The 27,851-nt window shown below is 45.3% G+C and overlaps 2 protein-coding genes across 2 annotated transcripts in view; both read left to right on the forward strand.

Annotated features, from left to right (window-relative positions):
* Positions 1–3,536: 3,536 nt before the first annotated feature.
* Positions 3,537–27,408, forward strand: LOC137090814 (uncharacterized). Its single transcript, XM_067454768.1, has 8 exons — positions 3,537–3,598; positions 3,670–3,749; positions 3,844–3,921; positions 4,005–4,091; positions 4,474–4,629; positions 24,435–24,482; positions 24,620–24,755; positions 27,288–27,408. The coding sequence occupies exons 1-8, from the start codon at positions 3,549–3,551 to the stop codon at positions 27,406–27,408; spliced, it is 756 nt and encodes a 251-aa protein (XP_067310869.1). The 5' UTR covers positions 3,537–3,548.
* Positions 26,242–27,851, forward strand: part of LOC137090815 (adhesion G-protein coupled receptor G2-like) — a 32,265-nt gene continuing 30,655 nt past the window's right edge. Inside the window, exon 1 of the mRNA XM_067454769.1 lies at positions 26,242–27,404. The gene's annotated coding sequence lies outside the window, so the exon portion shown is untranslated. The remainder of the gene's footprint in view (positions 27,405–27,851) is intronic.

Here is a 27,851-nt window from a genome sequence, read left to right on the forward strand (position 1 = left end):
GGGATGGCAAAGGTAAATGTATTAATGGCTTTATTGATAAGTTCCCATCAACAAACCCAATTTATTTTATTTATTTAATTTGTCACACTCTTTTCTTCAAAGGAAATCTTGAATGGACGACATCCGGCTGTGAGACAGAAAAAAATCAACAATAAAACCATAAAGTGCTCGTGTTCACATCTGACGTTCTTTGCTGTACTAATGGTGAGAAGCTTCTCATTTTTTAAGACTCCATGAAATCAGCGTCAGTGTCTATGGGCCAGATATACTATCAGCTTCCACCAGTGCAAACCCTCTTTTGACATTAAAAACGGTTCTCAGGGTTTATTAAATAATGTTGTTGTGGTGTGGCAAGCAGCGGGGCGAGGGACCGCGAGAGCGGGCCGGTGATTAATGTCAACGAGTGCCAGCTGCGTGGCACACCGGTCTCGTCTCGCGGCCATGTGACGGGAGCATATAAGGAGGAGCAAGAGCTGCGGAAGACGAGAGAGGACCAGGCCTGGATTTTATGTTTAGTTTTGTTTATGTGTTTGTGGGCAGTCGTCCGTGAGGGGCTGCCCACGTTTTATTTTGTGTGTGTTTGCGGGCAGTCGTCCGTGAGGGGCTGTCCGCGGTTTTACTTTCGTTTTGTTTATTTATTTTGAGATAATAAATGTTTGAACGTTCGCCGGTTCCCGCCTCCTTCCTTCCATCCACGAACATTATTACAGTTGTATTAACAAGGTTCAGAAGAAGCACGTTCAGATAATTGACACAACAGTTCTACCTCTGTTCATTGATAGTGTATCAGCATGGACGCCATTTCTGGCAGTTCGCCCCACATGCCCACTCACACTGTCCACACAATTTTTTGCTTTTTTCCAAGATGTAATTCCTTGTGCCTTTGGTACAATTAACAATCACGATTCTGTCTTCTAACAATTGTAATCGTTTCACAAACTTCAAATAAGCAATGTTCTGTTAATAACGTGGTGTGTTAGGAGCCATGATGACCAGCGATGGGAATACGGCATTACTAATGGCGTTATTTTTTTCAGTAACGATCAAGCTAATTACTGTTTCCCCCATTACCATCACTGAGAATAAAATGCAGTGTTACTATAATTGAGCTCACTGAAGCGGTTTTCATCCGAACTGGTGCGTTCTCTGTCAGACTGACCTGCAACTGTAAAGTTGTGTGGCAGTTTTAGGATTTTAATTTGCACTACAAAAGTCTAGGCTATGTATATACTTTTAATTATTATCATTTTCTATTTTGGTAGACTTTTCTTAAGGAACATCATTTATTTTTAGATTTATTTGTTGGCCAGTTGTGTTCCCTTTCATTCAGTCACTCGGATGTAACGTCAGTGACTGACGAATGGGGGTTTCGCTTAGAAGCCTATCATCTCCGAGACTAGAAAACGTCCAATGGCAGTGCCAATGCCATGGGCATGCGAGATCCGGTCCGCGGGTTTCGTTCAGTGCTCCAGAGGATGACGAGATGTTGGTAACCGCATCACAAGGTGGGCTAGAGTCCTCCGAGGATGATGATTCGGCTGTGCTGCCGCCTCCGGGCGCACCAGCATTGTCAGAGTTGGACCCGGAGCTGACAGCCATCAGCTGTATATACGCTGCCCTCCTGTCCCTTCCGCTTGGCCGCAGCAGCATCCTTCATCCGAGCCAAAGGGCAGAGGTGCCCGCAGGTGCCTGAGACATGCTGCTCGGAGGTAAATTCGGTTCTTTCTCAGGAGATGGTTACAGGACCACAAATCTTTTGTTTAATCAATTCCCATCTGTCGGTCTGAAAAAACCATTGGTGGCACCCTATTTGAACAGAGAACTGACTCATTCGCCTCTGAGCCCCAAGAGAGCGCGACAAGCAGTGTGTGCCACCTCAGTGCCTCACCACTCTCAGTCCCCTCTGTCGCCAGCCCCCTCCCAGTCGTGACCCCCACGGGACGCTCCGCCTCCCCTGGTCTCTACTAGACCTACTCTACAGGGTGCGGAATCCGACCCCGCCCACAACTCGGCCGCTTCCATGCCTTCCGAGTCTGGGCCGGTCATTCCACTTCGCTCCCCCATGCCGGGTATGCCTGTGGCTTGCATTATCCCCTCGGTTCAGTTTTTCAACTGTCCAACTGGATCGCCCGCACCATCAGGCTTGACTATGCGATTCAGTTCGCACAATGTCCTCCCCGCTTTCAGGGAATCCGCTATATGATGGTGGGTGGCAATGCCCCTGTCCTGGGTGCAGAGATCGACACCCTACTGGCGAAGGGTGCCATCGTGATCGTCCCTCCAGCTGAGTTATTTTGAGTTTACTTAAGGAGAATGAGATGAGAAAGTTATTGAGGACTTTGTCAATTGGTGTGAGAAATCTTACTTACAGCATAATATATCAAAGACCAAGGATATGATCATTGCTTTTAGGAAAAGTACTCATCCAAGTGAACCGACCTCAATTAAAGGCCAAACAATAAAGTATGTACAATCATGCAAATACCTTGGGACTATTATTGATGAGAAACTACATTTTGAAAAGAATTGTGAAGCTCTGTGCAAAAAGGGGCACCAGCGTTTGTATTGCCTAAGGAAATGATCTTTGTTTAATCTTGACCGAACAATAATGTTTTATCATGCTTTTTTTGAATCTGTGTTGTCCTTCTCCACTGTAGTATTGTATGGTCATATATCTTTAACGGCATAAAAACAGTTAGACCAGATAGTAAAATGGTCTGGCCGTTTGATAGCTGAGTCTAAACCAGGAGTGGCATCCCTGTATACCAAACAGTTACAAAGGATGGCCTTCTCAATCTTAGATGATGACTCTCAACCTAATGACTTTCAGTTATTGCCGTCTGTGAGGAGGTATAAAGTCCCGAGGTGTAGAACGAAAAGATATAAGAGCAGCATCGTACCAAATGCAATTAATATGATTAACAAAGTGTAGAGGTGGTTCTTAGAAATGTACTAAGGTTTTTATGATTTTTATCCATTGTTTTTATTTTTATTTTTAAGTTGTTTGTTTTTATGTTTTTCAGTTCTTCATCAGGTCCTTTTACAAAGAAAACATGTAATGTTTTGAGAGCACTTTCTTTCTTTCTTGAGAGCACTATTTACTTATTTGTCTTTATGTTTTGTGGAGTATTCTTTGTTTGTGTGTTTTTGTATTGGATGCCATAGTCATTACACTGTAAAACAAATTTACCTACGGGTATAATAAAACTAACCTAACCTAACCTAACCTAACCTAACCTAACCTAACCTAACCTAAACTAAACTAAACTAACCTAACCTAACCTAACCTAACCTAACCTACTTAAGTAAAAATCTGTTACAACTTTCACTTGTAATGGAGTAATATTTGACCATTTGTACTTTTACTTTTACTCAACTAATGAAGTTGTGTACTTTGTCCACCTCTGGACTTGATAAACTGGATTTGAATGTAAATTATCACTGAAATTCACAGGTAAATCCCAAATAAACATGATTTTCCTGTATGCAAATAAACTGTATGTCATTGTTTCAGCGGATCATAACCGTACGGCTTCATATGTGAACGGATGAAACTCTCTCTCTCTCCTCTTGGACTTTGGACGTTCATCTCAAGAATGTAAGAAAATACTTTAGGATTTATAGCCAATATCTGTTGAAAAGAAAATCAAACTCTTGTGTCTCTATCAGGATATCTTTGGGAATTATGTCTCGGCAGAAGCAGAATTTGCTGTGGCTGATGATCGTCTGTTGTGCTTCAGAGCAGATAAGTATGTCGCTTTAAATGACAAATTACATTTATCAACTTTGAAAGAACAAATATGTTTTTGATGTGCTTAGCCTTTTTTGTGTTTGTTTGTGCAGGCTCCTCGAAAATAATGATCATTGGAGACAATCTGACTAATGCATATTTCGAGAATTTAAATAATTCAGCTTGCTCAGGTAGCTGTGAAATATTCTGCATATTTATTTTCTGAAAGTGCTTGTGATGACAGATTAATAGAGATAATGCCTTTTTATTCCAGCTGTAAACCTGACATGTCCGTCGGCTTGTGAAATACTGATAGGGAATTTTTGCATAATGACTGTCAAACCAAACTCCATGTTACAGGGTAACAGTGTTACTTTCTTATCATATATGATTTTTATTTTGTTTTTGATTATCATTTAGCTTGTTTTAATATTTTTTCAGTTTGTGTTTTAGTTAAAGTTTTAATAATTTTTTTGTTATTTACTCACTTTTTTTATAGAGTTTTTATCTAGGTTTAATTTACATTTATTTCAGTTTAATTTAAGATATTTAGTACATTTAACTTAAATGTAGGCCTATTTTATGCTAGTTAGTTGCCAAGGCAAATTTTTATATTTTCTTTACATCTTCAAAAAATAAAAAAATAATAGTTATTGATAACAACACTGGGTAAAGTATGCATATATTTTAATTACAAACCATTATTGATTTTTTTTTTTTTAAATGTTCTATCTTGTTTTCAGGACAATGCAAAACATCAAAAAATATATACTTTTTCAACATTACAAACAACTGGGGGAGATATGAAATCAGAACGAAAGAGATACTTGAAGACATAAAAATTTGGATTTTACCAAATGTATTTAAGTGCTTGCCATCAGCAGTCCTGATTTCAACAGGTGCGTGTCTTCAGATGCAGAGTGTAACACACACAACACCGCATGAGTACAGGTATACGCTTGTGTTTCCATGAGTGATCACTTTTGTCAGTCAATATGACATCATCGGTGCCGTCAGTCATTATGACATCATCGGTGCCGTCAGTCATTATGACATCATCGGTGCCGTCAGTCATTATGACGTCATCGGTGCTGTAGCCATTATGACATCATCGCTGCTGTCAGTCGCTGCTGTCCGCCATTATGACATCATCGTTGCTGTCAGTCGCTGCTGTCAGTCATTATGACATCATCGTGCCATCAGTCATTATGACATCATCGGTGCCGTCAGTCATTATGACGTCATCGCTTCTGTCAGTAGTCATTATGACATCATCACTTCCGTCAGTCGCTGCCATAAGTCATTATGACGTCATCGGTGCCGTCGCTTCCGTGGGTCGCTGCCGTCAGTTATTATGGCGTCATCGGTGCCATCAGTCATTATGACGTCATCGCTTCTGTCAGTCGCTGCTGTCAGTCATTATGACGTCAACACTTCCGTCAGTCGCTGCCATAAGTCATTATGTTGTCATCGGTGCCGTCAGTCATTATGACGTCATCGGTGCCGTCAGTCATTATGACGTCATCGGTGCCGTCAGTCATTATGACGTCATCGGTGCGTCACTCAGGGACATCGTTTGGCCTATTTTACGGGGGCTGAAGCTACCCTAAAATGTTCCTACGCTCCCCTAAATGATAATGAACAACAATAACAATTCGATTTATCAATAACCGTATCCTCAATCATATTTAGACGCAACAAATGATATATATCCAGATACCAGAAATAGCCGAAAAACCGGAAGTTGGACAGAAGTACAAAGAGTCGTTGTGCTATTAAGATGATGCACTGTCTCGTTGCATTGGTGTGAACTGTGGCAGCTTTCAGAGCGTTTATTGCAGACCGGAGTGCTGCTGCAAGTGACGGCCATTTCACACATATTCATTTGCCGTGCGTATGCGGTGTGTATTTTTTTCCCGTACCCATTTTAACAGATGACAGCGGACGTGGTCTAGCGTTCCAGGAGCCTTGCATATAGAGAATTGCATATATATATATATATATATATATATATATATATATATATATATATATATATATATATAATTTTTTGTGATGTGCTGGATTTGCTGAATTAAAGTAACATTGTGCATTGTTCGTATTAAAATAAACACTGACGCGAAAATCTAGTAATTTCACCACAGACGCATATGATGTGAATATAGTTTATAATTATATTCTGTTTCAAAGTCATGAGGCTTTTTACATCATACCTGCCATTTAGCTAAATAAGAAAACATAATGGATAGCACTTGTTCTTCCTCCTTTCTTTTTAGAGGTGGAAAAACGTCCCCGGTTACGACTGTAACCTTAGTTCCCTGAGAACAGGGAACGGGACGCTGCGTCAGCTGACGCTATGGGGAACGCCTCCAGCGTGACCGGTGTCTGAAACGTTTATCCAATCACATCAGTCCTACTGACCGGCGACAGCCTCTGACGTCATCGACGTGCGACCAGGAAGTATAAAAGGGCGCCTTGCAAACACAACCGCATTCAATTCGTCTGAAGGGACTGTTCGCAGTCAGGCCCCGAGGCATGGCAAAAGTGACGCAGCGTCTCGTTCCCTGTTCTCAGGGAACTAAGGTTACAGTCGTAACCGGGGACATTCCCTTTCGAAAGGGAACTCGAGCTGCGTCTGCTGACGCTATGGGGAATGATATACCCACGCCGCCATGCCGAGGGGAGTGCATGCCTACTGGCAGTGACAACTGTCAGGACAAGCAAATTCAACTGAAATGCCTGAACCACTCCCCCTCTGGTCACATTAGGCTGTCAGTGACAGCATTCCCTACAGTCATAGCCCGAGCTGTGGCCTTGGGGCACCTTCATGTACCCTACCCCGGCCGCTCAAAGGCCTGGAACCAACCTGTTCGACAGAAGGGGTTCCTTTAAGGGAATGTGGCTAGGGGACCCGAGGGCGCCCCAGCCAGTCACTATTCGGGAAGAACTTCACCGAATGCCACCAGGGAGGCTTGACCTGGCGTCACTATGCGGGACGCTTCCGTCTGCCAGCCCAGTCTGTTAACAACAGAGCCTCTGGAAACTCGCCTCTGGAGAGGCATCAAGCTGAGGGACTGCGAACTGGCAGTGTTCGCCTCAGGCCGGAACTCAGAGACGGGCTATCCTGGAGAACAGCGCTCAGCGTAGTGCTTTCCGACCCTTGCTAGCGAGGGGAGTCAGCTGCTCGATCCTAGGATCTACCGAGCACATACATTACAGGGGTGCTCAGGAGGCCTGAGAAGGCCTACGGGCTGATCTAACAGGGAGGCCCCGAGGGGCCTACGACCAACTGACCAGGCCCAGGCGGCCGTAAGCTCACAGACAACCCTCATAAGAGGGGAGCTTTTAAGCCTGCCTGGTAGGTACCATGCTGTAGGCAACCTATGCAGGTCCCTGTCCTGTAAGGACCGCATAGCAGCAGTGTAAACTCATTGTGCTAGAGTATGCGCCCGCCATCAGGTGCTGCCGGCTAGGACCGAAGCCTGATGGCAGGAACCACTAGCTGTCAGCTTGAGTTCCAGTTCTGTGTCTCCTTCCAAGGAACCCGTTCCCCCAGGGAGGCCCCGCAGGGCCTACTACCTGCCAGGCTACTCGTAGCCGGCACTGCGGCCGGGGAACGACCTCAGGGAGGCCTGGTGAGGCCTGCTACCTGATAGCAGATCATGCTAGCCGCCCTGGCTAGCAACCATGCTCACTGTCATAGGAACCGGGAACCGGGGCTCACCCTCCGGGAGGCCTAGCGAGGCCTAATCCCTGTCACCCAGTGGCCGAGGCCCTGGACCACCCCCTCAGGGGAAGCCAGATGAGGCCTGCTGCAACCCAGCAGGCCCTCCGGGAGGCCTGGTGAGGCCTGCCACCTGCCCTCTGGTGACTGGAGCCCAGGAACTGTTATCCAGCGCAAGTTCCCTGGAGTACCCCCCCCCAGGGGAAGCCAGATGAGGCCTGCTGCATCCCAGCAGGCCCTCAGGGAGGCCCCGCGAGGCCTACTACCTGTCCGCCAGTGACTGAAGCCCAGGAACGACCCCTTGGGGGAAGCCAGACGAGGCTTACTGCTACCACAGCAGGCCCTCAGGGAGGCCTGGTGAGGCCTACTACCTGCCGTCTAACACCTGAAGCACGGGAATACCCTCTCAAGGGAAGCCCGGCAAGGCCTGCTGCACCCCAGCAGGCCCTCAGGGAGGCCTAGGGAGGCCTACTAACTGGGCTTGTAGCCATGCCAGCGACGAATGCTCACTGGCAGGTCGGATGAATGCTGGCCGCTCCACGTCGGGCTGACAGTGGCTGTCTGCTTGGCTGACGAAGAACTAGTCGTCCAGTTACCACCTGGGGACTTATCCCCTGGGAGGCCCTACGGGGCCTGCCTGTTGACGAGACACTGCTGTTTGTGACAACAAAAGGGAAGATTTTTTTTTTTTTTTTTTACCATCCCGCACACGGGCCCCCATGTCGTCACTCCAACTAGAAGGCCTGTCGAGGCCTCCTGTTCAGAGTCTACTGCCTGGACTGTCTGGGCTGGCTGCTCACAGCTCACAGCTGGCTTCATTCGGAGGCCCACGGGGTCCTCCCTGCGAAGCCCAGTCTCCTCCGGCAGTAGCTACAACACAGACCTAATTGCATCGCCAAAGCGGTGTACTCAGCACAAACATGCTCTTACAACCCCTTTAAGTGAGGGGAGTTCACCTTACCACACCAGCCCCGGGGAGACCGCTGCTATTTCCAGCGGCCCGCCGTTTACTCCAAGGCGTCAGCCATGGCGATGCTTGGTTTCCCAGGGGAGCATCCAACGCTGGGCCCTCACGAGGCACGCAGGTTGTGCGTGTCGCTCACCCCGAGCCCTACGAAAGGTGGAGCACAAACACAGGGCAAAATTATTGCAATATGCGAATAATGGTTACCACAGTCCCACATCCCTTGGATGGGATAAAAGTATTTGGCCCAGGTGACCCACAAACCTTACTTACCGCCTTACAGGCTAAGTTGTAAATCTATAATGCTCTCACCTTTTCCCATCTGCATTACCGCACCCCCGAGCGCAGACCCGGGGGCGGGCCCTGGCCAGGCGACTCTCACATGAGAGGAGGCTGAATAGGGGTTATCATCCTGTAAAAACACAGCCTAGGCTAACTGTGCTCTCTTTTTGTAGCCTGACCATGGCATGCCTGTATACCAGTCTCTGCTAAGGCTGGGAGCACCCACCCTAGCAACTTAACGTCCCAAGCCCATATCTCGAGGGTTGGGTACACATATGCTTTGTTCGTGTGTTAGCCTACTCACCCTCGCGCTTACTTACGTCCGCAGGGGGTAACGCTACAACACTTGCCCTCCGGTGGCCCGGAGCTTTTAGCCGAACCGCTAGGGACACCCACACTCGCTTAGTTTTTTCTCTTGAAACATATTTCCGCGAAAATGAGCGGTAACCACTCTCAACGCACTGAGAGAACACACCACAGTAACATGTTTACTTTGCTGGCTTAACGTGACGGCTACGCTCCACTAGCGAGGCTAGCTCTCACCAGCCGTCTCACGGCTTCCCTCAATAGATCGTTCCGGCCACCAAACGGGGAAACTAGCGGCCGTCACAACACACCCTCGGCGGGGAGCACACAGCATTTTAAGAACATAAAACGTCCCTCATACTGAGGGCTTACCCGCTGTCCACCGGCGCGTAATGACATCCATGCACAGGCATATGTGCTGCTGTTTGCTTGGTGGCCCGGAGAGCTAAATCCGTGGTGCGGCGGAGCTCAGCCATCGCCTCAGGGGGTAGGCCACCCTGGCGTTCCCCCTGATCGAGGTCCCTCAGCAGGTCGGCTTGGTAAGCCTGCAACACCGCCATGGTGTTCAGCGTCGCCGCCGCCTGACCTGCTGACGTGTATGCCCTGCCGTTTAACCGTGAGGTCGTTCTCAACGGCTTAGACGGCAGGGTGGGAGTTCTTAATGTCGATGCCCGGCCAGATGCGAGATAGTTCGCAAACGTCTCATCAACTGGCGGCATCGACACGTACCCCGCCTCGGCCACTCCCTCCACATCAGCGAAATTCGCCCGCTGATGGCGGAATAAGCGAGCCGAGAACGGGGTTCTCCATGCCCCCGCGATCTGCTCATGGAGATCGGGGAGGAATGGAAGGCTCCCAAGAGCTGGGGGGTTATGGCCGGAGAGAAACCGATCGTCCAGGCGATTTGGACGAGCGGCTCCTCATCTAGCGCGCCGCCACGGCAACTGTACCCGCTCGGCGGCCCGCTCCATAACCTCCAACAGCTCCCCGTATACGGGGCAGGATGGCTGGGAGGGTTCGGCCTCGGCCGCTTCACCACCCTCCACTTCCATCCCTTGCTGATGTGGGAGCTCCTCGGCCGACGATAAGGAGGAGTTATCACCCAACTCCTCCTCCGGCGGCCGCCCCTCGTGATCTGGCCCTTCGCCGAGTACAACCTCCGTCTCTAGACGGCGGGCCAGATCCAGCTGGGAGCCCCAAGACATAAGTCGCCGCTCAGCCTCGGCCGAAGCGGGACCACTCCCAGCCGCTGGACCCCCTTCCCTCGAGAAGAGGGCCAGACGAGAGCGGAGCGTCTTCAGAGACAGACGCTCACAGTTCGCACAGGAGGCACTTTCCTCAAGAACCTCCCGTGCGTGCTCCTCACCCAGGCAGAACACGCAGAGTGTATGTGTGTCCTCAGGTGTGAGGAACCTGGGACACGGGTCTGCACACTTTCTGAAGCCGTGCTTCGTCTTGTGCGCACACTTCGACATAATGCTCTTTTTTTTAATCAGACAAACAGTCCCTGAAGACGAATTGGATGCGGTTCTGTTTGCAAGGCGCCCTTTTATACTTCTTGGTCGCACGTCGATGACGTCAGAGGCTGTCGCCGGTCAGTAGGATTGATGTGATTGGATAAACGTTTCAGACACCGGTCACGCTGGAGGCGTTCCCCATAGCGTCAGCTGACGCAGCTCGAGTTCCCTTTCGAAAGGGAACAAAGTTCTTTATGACCAGCTGGTTATTAAAAATATGACGTCATTATGACATCATCGGAGCGTCACTCATTATGACGTCATCGGAGCGTCACTCATTATGACGTCATCGGAGCGTCACTCATTTTGACGTCAATGCTGTTGTCAGTCATTATGACGTCATCGCTGCTGGTTACAATTTGAATTCTGAACGTTCTATCAATCAACGCAAATATGTAACCCTGGACCACAAAACCAGGGTCAATTATTTTAAATTGAGATTTATACGTCATATGAAAGCTGAATAAATATGATTTCCATTGATATATGATCTGTTAGGATAGGACAATATTTGGCAACGATTTGAATATCTGAAATCAAAGTGTGCAAAAAAAATCAAAATATTTAAAGTTAAAGTTGTCCAAATAAAGTTCTTAGTAAGGCATATTCCTACTAATAATAATTTCATAATTTCTCTACTTTTACGATTGGAAATTTACAAAATATACTCATGGAACATGATCTTATTATCCTAATGATTCTAGGCACAAAAGAAAAATGGATAATTTTGACCCATGCAATGAAAGTATTGTTGGCTATTGCCACAAATATACCTGTGAAATGCAGGACTGGTTCTGTGCTCCAGGGTCAAGGCAAGGCGAGTTTATTTGTATAGCACATTTCATACCCAATTCAAGTGCTTTACATAGAAATTAATTAAAACAGTGGTAACAAATGCATGAGAAAAAAGAATACCATATGGAGGAATACAATTTTTAAAACAAGCATAGTTAAAACAGTTGTAAAGATAATAATAATAAAATTAAAAATATATATAATAAAAAAAAAAGATAAAATCAAATAAAATGGTCAGATCCACAATTATGGTCTGATATAAAAATAAAACATTCTTCAGTTTACAGCCTACATACATGTACCATCTTTATTAGAACACCTCTCATTCATTTCTTTCTCAAACACGTTCATAACATCCATTTTAATCACTATTCCCTGATTTTTACTCAGAAACCTTCTTGTTAAACCCATTCTCACTCATCATACCCTCCACAGATTTACACATACTCAAACCTTATTGTCAAACTTACTATTTCCATCAAACCCAGTTTTCACTCATCATATTTAACTCAAAAGAACATATACAATAACAATAACCAAAGATAAGAACAAAGGTAAACTAAAACAATTATAAAAAGAATAAAGAGATAAGATAAGGTGCGATCAGTCGGACATACAGTGGTTCAGAGCTCATTCAGTAAATGCACAGCTAAACAGATGTGTTTTGAGTCTGGATTTGAATGTGGCTACTGTTGGAGCACATCTGATCTGTTCAGGAAGCTGGTTCAACTACGGCTGGCATAATAGCTAAAAGCAGACTCTCCTTGCTTTGAGTGAACTCTTGGTATTTCTAACTGACTTGATCCTGCTGATCTGAGTGATCTGTTGGGATTGTATTTAATCAGCATATCTGTAATATATTGATGTCCTAGCTAATTGAGTGATTTATAAACAAGTAATAGTACTTTAAAATCGATTCTAAATGTAACTGGAAGCCAGTGTAAAGACCTGAGGACCTGTGTGATATGGTCATATTTTCTGCTTCTGCTCACAATCCTGGCAGCAGCGTTCTGTATGAGCTGCAGCTGTCTAATGGTCTTTTTGTGAAGGCCGGTGAGAAGGCCATTACAATAGTCCGCCCTACTGGTGATGAAAGCATGAACGAGTTTCTCTAAGTCTTGCCTGGAGACAAAACATCTAATTCTTGCAATATTTTTCAGATGATAGTAAGCTGATTTAGTTATTGCTTTGACATGACTACTGAAACTCAGGTCTGACTCCAAAATCACTCCAAGATTCCTGACTTGATTTTTTTTTTTGTTATCAGGCCTTTAGTCTCAAGATAAGCGTTTACCTTGAGAATTTCATCTTTGTTTCCAAATGTAGTGATTTCGGTTTTGTCTTTGTTTAACTGAAGATAGTTTTGGCACATACAGTTGTTAACTTCATCAATGCATTTGCACAAGGAGTCAATGGGGCTGTAATCATTAGGTGACAGTGCTAAGTAGAGTTGGGTATCGTCAGCATAGCTGTGGTAAGCAATATTGTTATTTTTCATTATTTGGCTCAGTGGCAGGTGACCTCATAACCTCATATACAGGTTAAATAGGAGTGGTGCAAGAATTGACCCTTGTGGGACTCCGCATGTCATGGATGTCCACTCAGACTTATGGTCTCCTATACTCACATAATAACCTCTCCCTTCTAAGTATGACCTGAACCATTTGAGGACCATCCCAGAAAGCCCAACCCAGTTCCCTTTCGAAAGGGAACTCGCGCTGCGTCAGCTGATGCTACGGGGAATGTACCGTGCCAACATGACGCTATCCTTTCGTCTTCAGGGACTGTTCTGTCTGGTTCGCTACAAAGTCTTTCTAAAGTGAAATAAAGTGCACACGTAAATCCAAGGGAGCGTACAGGAAGTGCGCTGATCCGTGTCCCAGGTTTCTCACGCCTGAGGACACGCACACCCTTTGTGTGCTTTGCCTGGGGGAAGAGCACGCGCGGGAGGTTCTCGAAGTGGCTTCCTGCGCAAACTGCGAGCATTTTCCTCTGAGGACGCTCCGCTCTCGCTTGGCCTTCTTCTCGAGGGAAGAAGAGCCAGCATCTGGGAGCGGTCCCGCTCATGCCGAGGCTGAGCAGTGCTGTTTGTCCTGGGGCTCCCAGATGGATCTGGCTCATCGTCTGGAGAACACATTGCTCGCAGACGATCAGCCAGGTCGCGAGAGCAGGCTGATGGAGGAGGAGTCGGATGGAGACTCCTCCTCTTCGTCAGCCCGTGCTTTTCCAGTCGATCAGAGGATGGCTGTGGATGAGGAGGAAAATGAGGCTGAGGCCGAATCCTCCCAGCCATCCTGCCCCGTTTATGGGGAGCTGCTGGATGTGATGGGGCGCGCGGCGCTGAGACTTCAGCTGCCGTGGCAGAGAGCCAGGGGAGAGGCTGCCCGCCCTGACAGATTGGGCGATCAGTTTCTCCCCGACCATAGCCGCCCAGCTAGCCCGGGAGCCTTCCATTCCTCCCCGACCTTCACGAGCAGGTCGTGGGGGCATGGAAGAAACCCTACTCGGCGCGAATCCATCGACATCAGCGTTTTAATTTTGCTGATGTCGGGGGATTGACCGAGGCAGGGTATGTGTCGATGCTGCCCATCGACGAAACTATCTCGCGTCCGGGCGGCCATCGACACTAAGAGCTCCAGCCCTGCCATCGAAACCATTAAAGACGACTTCACGTCTTAACGGCAGGGCATACACATCGGCGGGTCAGACGGTGGCGGCCTTGCACACGATGTCTGTGATGCAGGCTTATCAAGCTGACCTGCTGAGGGACCTCGATCAGGGGAGGGTCTACCCCCTGATGCGATGGCTGAGTTGCGCTGCACCACGGATCTCTCTCTCCGGGCGGCCAAACACATAGCAGTCGCCATCGGACGGTCGATGGCGGCTATGGTCGCCACGGAGAGGCATCTGTGGCCGAACTTGGTGGACATCGGGGTGAAAGAAAAGGCCTCTCCTCGATGCCCCGGTCTCGCCGTCTGAGCTTTTCGGAACCTCCGTCGAGGCGGTGGTGGGAAAGTTCAGAGAGGTGAGGGCGCGCTCAGTGGTGTATAGAATGTGTATTCCGCTGAGGTCTGGGGTGGCGCCCAGGCAGGTGGGTGTCCCTGGCCCATCAAGATCCGAGGATCATCGACTGGGCCAATGAGTAGCGTGGCCTCTCATGCGCCCCCTCTGTGGAGGAGTAGGACGCGGAAGAGGCGGGACACCCGCAACTGGAGGAGGGACATCGGGGAGAAGAACCGCTTCCAGCGCCGGAAGCGAGGTGGTGAGTCTCCGCCCGCGGAGAACGTGAGGTTGTGTCCCCTCCTTTGTTTTCTGTTGTTTTCCTTTCTCTCCCTGGGCGCGCTTTACACCAGGCCGCACGGGCCGATGATGAGCGAGCGGTGTGTGAAAGCGCCCCACCCTCAGGTTAGGGCGGCGAAGCATGCATGTTACATGAAGCGATGAGGCACTGAAGACAGCGGGTGAGTCCCCTTTAGGGCAAACATTCTTCTTTTCAATGCCGTATGTTTGGACTCTATGCTTCCCTGAGGGATATTTTGTTTAAAAAAGAGTGAAGTAATGTAACAGTTGGAGAAGTGGGCCTGTAGTTCCCCGGTAAAGGTGGCTAGAACGATGTTTGTATAAACACAGAGTGTTTATGTAGGCTGTATGTTTTCTAGTGTAGCAACAGTAGTTTATAAGGCTGTTTCTCTTCTGGATATGTGTAATATGAGCAGTTGAGGCCACTTCACATGCCGCGGGCATGTAGCAGCAATATAAACTGATGTATGTTCTCCTGGCGAACTTTTTTAGCTGTAGCCACTTCTGGGTAGCGTTGGCACCTCTGCTAGTGAAATATCTAGATGAATATGTGAGGTTAGGCTAGCGCATGAACTGCAGTAAGGTCTGTCTTAGCCCTTTTTAGGGCCGTTGTTTGTGGGATTATCAGACCGATGCTAGTGCATCAAGTTGGCCAAGGCTGTTGATGGGATGGCGGTGGCGTCTCGCGGTGGCATATCGCCCTGGCAGTTGCCCCGGGCTCCTGTCGGTAGTCCCGCAGGAGCTTTGTATCCCTATCCGGCCTCCCCGCAGTTAGGGTCGTCCAGCCAATGCCCACCCCCCTTCTGCATTTGGGGGTTGTTATTAATGCAAAAAGGTGTGTAGCAGAATGAATCGCGACTCAGCCAGTGGTCGTGGGGACGGGGTAGGCGTCTCTTCGCGGTGCGCAGAATAGACTGGTTTTGCTAGCCCCGCCCCCCAGAGCTAGTGCGGCCGCCACTTCTGGGCGGCCCCCCGGCTTGGTTCAGGAAATGGCCGGTTGTGGGTGTTCAATATTTTCACCTCTTGCTCTGTGTCTTCTGCTTCACCTTTTAGGGCTCGGGTCGAGCTGTACTTCACAACCATCGGAAAGCATGGGTTGGTAGACGGCCGCCCTGGAGGCAGGTGGCGTAAGTTGTACTCCCCTCGCTTTAGAGGGTTCAAGGCGTTTTATGCTGAGTGCACTGCTGTGGGCATTGTGTTTTAGGTCCACGCTGGTAGGCGCTGCCTGGGAGACTACGCCGTCGCAGAAGGCTTCTATGGGCCGCTGGGGCGGACCGACTATAGAAGGCTGGCTGGCGGGAGACGCCAGCCGAGGCAGTCTGGGCAGTTAACTCTGGGTCAGGTGGTAGGCCTCAGTAGGCCTCCCTGCGGGTAAGTTCCGACGTCGTGGCCCATGTGAGCCGGGGAGGGTTCTCCCCAACGATGTCGGTTGCAGCAGAAACCTCGTCATAAGTAGGCCCCTAACGGCCTCCCTGGGGATGAGTCCCCAGGTAGTGACTGGATATCCAGTCCTCATCAGCCAGCAGACAGCCACTGTCAGCCCAACTTTGAGGGCTTGCTGAGTTTCAGCACGCCTCAGATGGCGTCCCCTGAGGGGGTGACCTAGGGTTCCGACCATTGGTTGACAGGATCTAGGCCGCTTTAGGCCTCCTGTAGGGTGAGCCCCGGTTCCCAGGTCTTGCAACAGTGTGCGTGGGTGCTAGCCAGGCGGCTAGCATGGTCTGCTATCAGGGGCAGGCCGCTTCAGGCCGTCCTAAGGTCGTTTCCCGGCCCTGCGGGTTTTCCGGTGAGATTTGCCATCGGATAAGCACCGTCTGTCACCAATCTTATAGGGAACTGCCATTTGGCAATAGGCCTCTCCAGGCCACCCTAGAAGACCGGACTATACGTGGGCATCAAACAGGCCTCCCTGGAGGCGAGCCCCGGGAACACAGCAACTCCCGACAGTTTGCACATTGGCTGGCAGGTAGCAGGCCTCTCCAGGCCGCCTGAGGGTGAGCCCCCCGAGCCGGGACGCTCGGTAGGCCACTGTATTATGCTGTCAGGCCTTTTTGGGCCTTTTTGGGAAGGGATTCCCGGACCAGTTCTCGGTGACAAGCTAGCCATTAGCATGGATGGCTTCTGGCGTTATAGCCTCATGGGCCCCCTGAGGAACCAGTATGGCCACCTTCCTGCGGCTCTTAACAGCTAGCACTAACGGTGCCAGGTAGAGGCGCCTCCTGGCCTCCCTGGAGGGGAAACGGTTCCCTTGAACGGGAACGTATAACTGGCTTTGTGCTGACAGCTAGCGGCTGCCCGCCGGTGGGTCCCGGCCTGGGCCGGTATAACTCAAGGGCGGGCTCATGCCCTAGCACGACGAGACTCCGTTTCTGCTGCGCAGTCCCTTCAGGACAGGGACTGGCTAGCCTACAGCATGGTTTACCTACCAAGCTGGCTTAAGAGCTCCCCTCATTGAGGGTCGTCTGCGAGCTTACGGCCGCTTGAGTCTGATCAGACGGGCAGGCCCCCCTCGGGGCCTCCCGGGAAGATCAGTCCATAGGCCTTTTTTAGGCCTCCTGAGCACCCCTGTAATAAATGTGTTCAGTAGATCCTAGGATCGAGCAGAAGAGACTCCCCTCGATGGCAAGGGTAAGAAGCACTAAGCTGAGTACTGCTCTCCAGGATTCCCGTCTCTGAGTTCCGGTCTGAGGAGGACATTGCCAGTTTGCAGTCCCTCAGTCTGGATACTCATGAGCAAGAGCAATGTCCGGAGGCTCTGTTTTGACAGATAGGGTTGGCCAAGCTGGGGTGTCCCACAGAAGTGATGCCAGGTGAGGCCTCCCTGGTGGCATTCGGTGAAGGTTTTCCCGAATTAGTGACGGCTGGGGCACCCTCGGGTCCCCCAGCCACATTCCCTTAAGGGACTCCTTCCTTCGAAGTAGTAGGTCCCAGGCCCTCGAGCAAGCCGAGAGTAGGAAACCTCAGATAAAACTTGTTAAGGTTCTCTCTTAGGCATATAGCTTGGGCTATGACCGTAGGGAATGTCTGGGAATGATGTCACTGGCAGCTTGTGTGGCTAGAGGGGGAGTGGTTCAGACTTTCTGCGAACACTCGTCCAGGCAGTTCTCACTGCCAGTAAGGGGCGTCCACTCCCCTCAGCATGGCGGCGTGGGTATATCGTTCCCCATATCGTTCCCCGTAGCGTCAGCTGACGCAGGGCGAGTTCCCTTTCGAAAGGCAACGTCCCCGGTTACGTATGTAACCTTAGTTCCCTGAGAACAGGGAACGAGACTCTGCGTCACATGGCCATGCTTCAAGGTGTGCCTGCCCACAGTCCCTTCAGACGAAGCGGATAGCGTCATGTTGGCACGGTGCCCTTTTATACTTCCTGGTCGCACGGCGATGACATCACCAGCTGCCGACGGTCAGTAGGATTGTGATTTGATAGCGATTTCAGACACCTGTCACGCTGAAGGCATTCCCCGTAGCGTCAGCTGACACAGCTTCTCGTTCCCTGTTCTCAGGGAACTAAGGTTACATACGTAACCGGGGACGTTTTCCAGCCTGTCTAGAAGTGTTTTGGTCAACAGTGTCGAATGCAGCACTGAGGTCCAGTTGTACCAGAATTGATGTTTTGCCTGTATCAGTGTTTAAGCGAATATCATTTATAATCTTTATGAGCGCTGTCTCTGTACTGTGATGTGGACGGAAACCAGATTGAAAATTGTCAAAGTATCCATTCGAGCGTAAGAATTTGTTCAGCTGATTGAAAACAACTTTTTCAATGATTTTGCCTATGAAGGGGAGATTTGAGATTGGTCTGTAGTTGCTCAGTATGGAGTTATCCAGATTTCTCTTTTTCAGAAGAGGCTTAACTATTGCAGTTTTAAGGGAGTTTGGAAAAGTTCCATAGAGAAGTGAGGAGTTCACCACTTCAAGGAGATCTGCTTCTAAACAGTTAAACACACTTTTGAAAAAAAGAAGTGGGGAGTGTGTCTAGGGCACAGGTTGATGTTTTAAGATGCTGTACTGTTTCCTCTAAAATTTTGCAGTCAATAGCTTCGAAATCTGACATGGTAATTTTCCGAGGGTTTGGTATGATCTGACTGACCCCAGCGCAACTAGAGGATGTGCTGATCGCCTTTCTGATATTATTGATTTTCTCGGAGAAGTAGAAAGTAGGAAACTGCATTTACTCTCTGAGAGCATTTCACTAGGAGTGTGACTCGGGGGGTTTGTTAGTCTCTCGACAGTAGCAAAAAGAGCGCGTGTGTTGTTAATGCTTCTGTTTATAATATTTGAGAAGAAGGCCTGTCTAGCTTTGCCTAGTTCAACATTGAAAGCATGAAGGCTGTCTTTATAGATGTTATAATGGACTACAAGTTTTGTCTTCCGCCACTTTCGTTCAGATTTTCTGCATTGTCCTTTCATTATTTGAACTGCTGTTGAGTTTCTCCAAGGTGCTTTTTGTTTGGTACTCTTTTTTCTGACTTTTAGAGGAGCAATATCATCAATTACACTCTTTACTTTTGAGTTAAAGGAGTCAAGGAGAAAATCAACACAGTCTGCAGATATGCTTGGTGTTAGAGATAAAGCCTTCATAAACAGCACATTAGTGTTCTCATTTAAGCATCTCTTTTTGACAGAGACAGATCTAGCTTCAATGGCAGGAGAGATTGATATATCAAAGAAAATACAGAAATGATCAGACAGTGCCGCATCCTTAATAACAACTGATGAAATGTTTAGACCCTTACTGATAAGTAAATCTAGAGTGTGTCCACGATTGTGTGTGAGGCCATTTACATGCTGTGTCAAATCAAAAGTGTTAAGAACAGTCATGAGCTCTTTTGTTGTACTGGATTCAATATTGTCTATGTGAATGTTAAAATCCCCAGCAAGAGCAAAACAGTCAAACTCTGAGGAAATTATTGATAACATTATTGGTCACAACAAACGGAAAACGAAAATTATTAACAAACCAGAATATTTGAATGGAGTGTGTATGCAATGAGTTCTTGAGAAACAGCAGGTCATGGTACAACCACAAACTATTTTACAAACCCGATTACAAACAAGTTGGGACACTGTACAAATTGTGATTTAAAAAGTATATGAAAAGTATATAAAAAAGTATAAAATTATAAAATGTATGTTACAAATACATTACAAATCTCATAAACTTATATTTTGAAATGTCATGTCAAATATTGGCTGATTTTGGATTTCATGAGAGCTACATATTCCAAAAAAAGTTGGGACAGGTAGCAATAACAGGGCCGGAAAAGTTAAATGTACATATAAGGAAACAGCAACTTTGCAAAAATGTGCTACTTATTAGGTCAATTGGCAACATGATTGGGTATAAAACGAGGCTCCCAGAGTGGCAGTGTCTCTCAGAAGTCAAGATGGGCAGAGGATCACCAATTCCCCCCAATCCTGCAGCAAAAAATAATGGAGCAATATCAGAAAGGATTTTCTCAGAGAAAAATTGCAAAGAGTTTGAAGTTATCATCATCTACAGTGCATATTATCATCCAAAGATTCAGAATTTGGAACAATCTCTGTGTGTAAGGGTCAAGGCTAAAAAACCAGACTGGATGCCCGTGATCTTCAGCCCTTAGTTGGCACTGCGTCACATATAGGAATGCTACTGTAATGGAAATCACAACATGGGCTCAGGAATACTTCCAGAAAACATTGTCGGCGAACACAATCCACCATGCCATTTGCCGTCGCCGGCTAAAACTCTATAGGTCAAAAAAGAAGCCATATCTAAACATGAAGTGCAGGCGTCTTCTCTGGGCCAAGGCTCATTTAAAATGAACTGTGGCAAAGTGGAAAACTGTTCTGTGGTCAGACGAATCAAAATTTAAAGTTCTTTTTGGAAAACTGGGACGCTATGTCATCCGGACTAAAGAGGACAAGGACAACCCAAGTTGTTCTCAGCGCTCAGTTCAGAAGCTGCATGTCTGATGGTGTGGGGTTGCATGAGTCTGTGTGGCACGGGCAGCTTACACATCTGGAAAGGCACCATCAATGCTGATAAGTATATCCAAGTTCTAGAACAACATATGCTCCCATCCAGACGTCGTCTCTTTCAGGGAAGACCTGGAATTTTCCAACATGACAATGCCAGACCACATACTGCATCAATTATAACATCATGGCTGTGTAGAAGAAGGATCCGGGCACTGAAATGGCCAGCCTGCAGTCCAGATCTTTCACCATTAGAAAACATTTGGAGCATCATAAAGAGGAATATGTGACAAAGAAGGCCTAAGACAGTTGAGTAACTAGAAGCCTGCATTAGACAAGAGTGGGACAACATTCCTGTTCCTAAACTTGAGCAACTTGTCTCCTCAGTCCCCAGACGTTTGCAGACTGTTATAAAAAGAAGAGGGGATGCCACACAGGGGTAAACATGGCATTGTCCCAACTTTTTTGAGATGTGTTGATGCCATGACATTTAAAGTCAACTTATTTTCCCCTTAAAATTATACATTTTCTCAGTTTAAACATTTGATATTTCATCTATGTTGTATTCTGAATAAAATATGGAAATGTGAAACTTCCACATCATTGCATTAAGTTTTTTGCCCAAACACAAGTAAGATTTTACCCTCTTCTACAGTATAATAATATTTGTTGTACAACCAGATAAACTTCACTCTGATTCCCACTGAAAAGTTTTCTAGAAGCATAGAAATAAAATAAAAAATTAAAGTAGAATCATCAATCTCTCTAAAGTCTAGGTTTACATCTTACGATTCGTTTGGTCCTTCAAGAATTTACACTGTCAACGGGAAAGTCCAATATAAGATTTTTAGCAATATAAGATATTTAGCAACAATGTCAAAAAATTCCATGCAGCCTTTTCATTAACACGATGGCATATATTATCAAGATAAGGATTATATGTAAACAGATTAGGCTGAAAGGAATGTTGCGAATTTTTTTAATAATATATATATATTTATAATGATACAAAAAACCTTTTTTTTTTAAATTATGACGTCATCACTTCCTTCAGTCGCTGCTGTCAGTTATTATGACGTCATCGGTGCCATCAGTCATTATGACATCATCACTGCCATCAGTAATTATGACGTCATCACTTCCGTCAGTCCCTGCTGTCAGTCATTATGACGTCATCGGATCCATCAGTCATTATGACGTCATCACTTCCGTCAGTGCCATCAGTCATTATGACATCATCACTGCCATCAGTCGCTGCTGTCAGTCATTATGACGTCATCACTGCCATCAGTGGCTGCTGTCAGTCATTATGACGTCATCACTGCCATCAGTCGCTGCTGTCAGTCATTATGACGTCATCACTGCCATCAGTTGCTGCTGTCAGTCATTATGACGTCATCACTGCCATCAGTGGCTGCTGTCAGTCATTATGACGTCATCACTGCCATCAGTTGCTGCTGTCAGTCATTATGACGTCATCACTGCTGTCAGTCATTATGATGTCATCACTGCTGTCAGTCATTATGACTAGGGCTGAAACGATTCATCGAGTAACTCGAGTTAATCGAATCAAAAAAATCCTTGAGGCAAAATAATCTGCCTCGATGCTTCGCTTAGTCCATTTAACTACACACAGATATTGCAGAAAGACATTTTTTGTGTAAGGACTCGGAGTATGAGCGGATTGCGGTTATATCCGCGGTTCAGGTGCGTAAACATCCCAAAAAAGAAATCGTTAATATGTTGATTTTAATAAAGACGCAGAACTCTCATATCACGCTAAAACGCAATGAATGCGTGTCGTTCTTTAACTTTCGTTTTCAGCTCATGTCGAGATCAAAGACCGCAATGCGAGAGAGGGAGAGCGGGCGGGCATCAGCACTAATAATAATATCATTTAGTATCACTGTTTTTAAATGAAGACAACTGTGTGTTGAGCTTCAGGATGCGACGCTGAACATATAAGTTTCATTTGCGTCAGTACACGTGTCAGCTGAGGAGATACGATCAACTCCAAACACATGAACTCGATGGAGTTTGCAGCTTTGCACATGGATCACCGTCATTGTGATGTGTGTGAAATCTTTAATGAGACTTTATATATCCTACTTGATAATATCTTCGAAATGCACCATTAGATGTTCTCAATACTAGGCGGAACAAACGTCAGAACAAGCTGTAACGCGCGCGCGTTTGTGATGAGCAGCGCTCGTGCTTTCAGAGCTCAGAGCGGCGTGCTTTCATTGATTTGTGTAATTTAAATATCACTCTTTAATCATATTTATAGCTACTAACTTAAAACAAGCTGTGTTACAATGATGAATGATTAGCTCAAAAGATCAGCATGTGTGATGTACTTTAACTGAATTAAACATATCTCGCGTTTGATCACGTTCTAGTGGTTATTCCTCCGTGTGATGTATAGGTTGTCGAACCCTGGTTTATGTAAATGTAATTTTGCCAAATAAGTTTTTTTGTTTTGTTTAGCAACCTACTTCAGTGTAGCTAATATGTGACGATAGCATCGCGCTTAACACGGAGGATTTGAAGTTATGACTACCGGGTGCGTGTGGATGGTTTGCTTCTAACAGCTGATTCGGTGACGATAGAGCTGATCCGCACATCTCTTATTCTAAGTTAACCTGTCCAATATGTTTTGCTTCAGTAAAGGAGTAAATAAGACAGTAAATGCTTATGTCATGCCTGAGCTGAGCTGAGTTAAGTTGCACAACATAAATACAATGTTTAGTTATTTATATTATTTATAGAATATTTATAGAATATTAGAATATTTATATTATATAGAATTTATAGACTATTTATATTTATATTGCATTATTGTTATTTATATTACTATTTAGATTTATTGGTTGTAGGTTTAGTTTTAGATTGAACTATGTTTACCTTTTTAAAGTAATTTGAAATAGATTTTTATTTAATATAATATGGCAATTGTATGCATTAAAATTGTTTAGTTTCACAGTTATTAATGTATGCAATTTCAGCAATAAAACTTGATTTTTCTAAAAAGTAAACAAATTAGATGTTAATTTTAAGATACCCGTCTTATTGTCTCTTATTGCTCTTTAATAAAGAAAAAGTAATTATCCGATTAATCGAATAATCGATCGGTTAAGTGGTAGATTAATTGATTGCAAAAAGAATCGATAGCTGCAGCCCTAATTATGACGTCATTGCTGCTGTCAGTCATTATGACGTCATCGGTGCTGTCAGTCATTATGACGTCATCGGTGCTGTCAGTCATTATGACGTCATCGGTGCCGTCAGTCATTATGACGTCATCGGTGCGTCACTCAGGGACATCATTAGGCTTATTTTACGGGGGCTGAAACTACCCTAAAATGTTCCTAAGACCCCAAAATGATAATGAACAACAATAACAATTAAAATTTATCAATAACCGTATTTCATATTTAGACGCAAAAAATAATATATCCAGCTACCAAAGATAGCTGAAAAATCTGAAGTTGGACAGAAGTACAAAGAGTCGTTGTGCTATTAAGATGATGCACCGTCTCGTTGCATTGGTGTGAACTGTGGCAGCTTTCAGAGCGTTAATTGCAGACCGGAGTGCTGCTGCAAGTGACGGCCATTTCACACATACTCCGTTTGCCGTGCGTATGCGGTGTGTATTTTTTCCCGTACCCATTTCAACAGATGACAGCGTACCGTTCCAGGAGCCTTGCATATAGAGAAGTGTGGCGATCGTTTCCGCACAGAGTATATTTATATATATATATATATATATATATAATGTACAGTCTCATTAAAGACTTTCAAGTGCAAAACCAGTAGTTTTACTAAATCTTATGTTTCTTCTTTCTGCCGGTGCATAAGCAAAAAGTGTGGTCGTCTGTGAAGGAGAGTCTGCATCTATCCAATGTGGTGAGTAGTCCAGTCTTTTGAGCTTTGTTCCCAAATAGGAGAGTATGTGAGAGGAGGAACGAGATCATGAGGGTATCTGGAGCCTGGACTTTAACTTGTCTCTAGCTTCATAGATTTTTTTTTTTAAACCACGTCAGATACTGGTTGCATAAAGGTCCTTAATGCCAACTATGGGCGAACTGACAGCACCGTCTGCGCTACTGGAAAACAAGCTGATCAGCTCTCAAATAACAACTGCAAAAAGGCTGAATCCCTCTCTATAATGTCTGCAAAGTAGGTTTACCAGAGATCATAAACCATTATCTTTCTATGCACTACTTTATAAGTATGAGATGCAGAGTTGTCTATAGTTTATTAAAGCATTACTTGTCATTTGTCTGTCCATAAATCAGGTGTGATGGACGGAAGAGCTGTGCTGTCTCTGCAGTGAACTCGGTTTTCTCTGATCCTTGTGCTTGGACTTTTAAATACCTGACTTTGTCTTATGACTGTTTCCCAGCAAGTAAGTAATTTTCTGTCATAAATTGATGTTTAATGTTTTATAACTGTAAGGCATGACAAATGAGTACAAAGTTATCTGTTAATAATTATCTTTCTACTACCCCCGAAATGATTGTAGAGAGAAATGTAACCTGTGATGGGCAAAAAAGCATCATTGAGTGTGGTAAATTCTCCTTTTTCTGTATGTTCTCTAATATGTTGAGACCGACGGGTACAGCATCCTGTTGAATCCTTAAGGCCCTCATGTCCACAATATTTTGGCCTGGATCTTCCTGCTACAGTTCATGTTGGCACACGCTACCATTTTTGAAAGGGTTGACACTTAACATGTGTTGGTCATCCATCAGTCATGAAATTCTGATCCGTGTCTGTTTGTGTATCAAAAGAAGTGACATCAAAGTGACATTGCACATCAAAAAAATTTTTGTGATGTGCTGGATTTGCTGAATTAAAGTACCATTGTGCATTGTTCGCATTAAAATAAACATTGACGTGAAAATCTAGTAATTTCACCACAGACGCATATGATGTGAATATAGTTTATAATTCTATTCTGTTTCAAAGTCATGAGGCTTTTTGCATCATACCTGGCATTCAGCTAAATAAGAAAACATAATGGATAGCACTCGTTCTTCCACCTTTCTTTTTAAGACGGGGAAAAACAAAGTTCTTTATGACCAGCTGGTTATTAAAAATATGACGTTATTACGACGTCATCGGAGCGTCACTCATTATGACGTCAATGCTGTTGTCCGTCATTATGACGTCATCGTTGCTGGTTACAATTTGAATTCTGGGATTGGAAATTTACAAAATATACTCATGGAACATGATCTTATTATCCTAATGATTCTAGGCACAAAAGAAAAATTGATAATTTTGACCCATACAAAGTATTGTTGGCTATTGGCACAAACATACCTGTGAAATGCAGGACTGGTTCTGTGCTCCAGGGTCACAACAAACGGAAGACTGAAATTATTAACAATCCAGAATATTTGAATGGAGTGTGTATGCAATGAGTTCTTGAGAAACAGCAGGTCATGGTACAACCACAAACTATTTTACAAACCCGATTCCAAAAAAGTTGGGACACTGTACAAATTGTGATTAAAAAAAGAAATGTAATAATTTACAAATCTCATGAACTTATATTTGGAAATGTCATGTCAAATATTGGATCATTTTGGATTTCATGAGAGCTACATATTCCAAAAAAAGTTGGGACAGGTAGCAATAACAGGGCCGGAAAAGTTAAATGTACATATAAGGAAACAGCAACTTTGCAAAAATGTGCTACTTATTAGGTCAATTGGCAACATGATTGGGTATAAAACTAGGCTCCCAGAGTGGCAGTGTCTCTCAGAAGTCAAGATGGGCAGAGGATCACCAAATCTCTGGGGCAAGGCTCATTTAAAATGAACTGTGGCAAAGTGGAAAACTGTTCTGTGATCAGAAGAATCAAAATTTAGAGTTATTTTTGGCAAACTGGGACGCCATGTCATCCGGACTAAAGAGGACAAGGACAAAGTTGTTCTCAGCGCTCAGTTCAGAAGCTGCATGTCTGATGGTGTGGGGTTGCATGAGTGTGTGTGGCATGGGCAGCTTACACATCTGGAAAGGCACCATCAATGCTGATAAGTATATCCAAGTTCTAGAACAACATATGCTCCCATCCAGACGTCGTCTCTTTCAGGGAAGACCTTGAATTTTCCAACTTGACAATGCCAGACTACATACTGCATCAATTATAACACCATGGCTGCGTAGAAGAAGGATCCGGGCACTGAAATGGCCAGCCTGCAGTCCAGATCTTTCACCATTAGAAAACATTTGGAGCATCATAAAGAGGAAGATGCGACAAAGAAGACCTAAGACAGTTGAGCAACTAGAATCCTGTATTAGACAAGAGTGGGACAACATTCCTATTCCTAAACTTGAGCAACTTGTCTCCTCAGTCCCCAGACGTTTGCAGACTGATATAAAAAGAAGAGGGGATGACACACAGGGGTGAACATGGCCTTGGCCCAACTTTTTTGAGATGTTTTGATGCCATGTAATTTAAAATCAACTTATTTTCCCCTTAAAATTATACATTTTCTCAGTTTAAACATTTAATATTTCATCTATGTTGTATTCTGAATAAAATATGGAAATTTGAAACTTCCACATCATTGCATTCTGTTTTTATTCACAATTTATAAAGTCCCAACTTTTTTGGAATCGGGTTTACATACTAGTTTAGGTTATGGATATTTAGCAAATGTTGTAATAATTCAATTTCTTCCCTTTTGCTTGATCCAGATGGGACTTGTCAGACCACCAACAACCCGACAACTACAACCCCCATAGAAAACACCTCAAATACCACAACACCGACCCCCACCAGCAGCAATGCAGTTACTCAATGCCCAAACACAAGTAAGATTTTACCCTCTTCCACAGTATAATAATATTTGTTGTACAACCAGATAAACTTCACTCTGATTCCCACTGAAAAGTTATCTAGAAGCATAGAAATAAAATAAAAAATTAAAGTAGAATCCTCAATCTCTCTAAAGTCTAGTTTTACATATTACAATTCGGCTGGTTGTTCAAGAATTAACATTGTCAACGGGAAAGTCCAATGTAAGATATATTTAGCAACAATGCCAAAAAATTCCATGCAGCCTTTTCATTAACACGATGGCATATATTTGCATATATTATCAAGATAAGGATTATATGTAAACAGATTAGGCTGAAAGGAATGTTGTGAAAAATGTATAATATATATTCATGATGATACAAAAAAACATTTAAATTAAACAATAAATGACGTACAAATAGGGACATTCTAAAATTCTTAATGTGAACTTGACTTAAGAC

Source organism: Pseudorasbora parva, chromosome 10, assembly GCF_024679245.1.
Source record: "Pseudorasbora parva isolate DD20220531a chromosome 10, ASM2467924v1, whole genome shotgun sequence".
NCBI classification, from domain to species: domain Eukaryota; kingdom Metazoa; phylum Chordata; class Actinopteri; order Cypriniformes; family Gobionidae; genus Pseudorasbora; species Pseudorasbora parva.

Coding starts and splice junctions, on each gene's coding strand:
- LOC137090814 (XM_067454768.1), top strand. CDS start 3,549: ATGAAACTCTCTCTCTCTCCTCTTGGACTTTGGACGTTCATCTCAAGA. Junction 3,599..3,669: donor TGGACGTTCATCTCAAGAAT/GTAAGAAAATAC, acceptor TGTCTCTATCAG/GATATCTTTGGGAATTATGT. Junction 24,756..27,287: donor CTCTCTATAATGTCTGCAAA/GTAGGTTTACCA, acceptor TGCTTGATCCAG/ATGGGACTTGTCAGACCACC.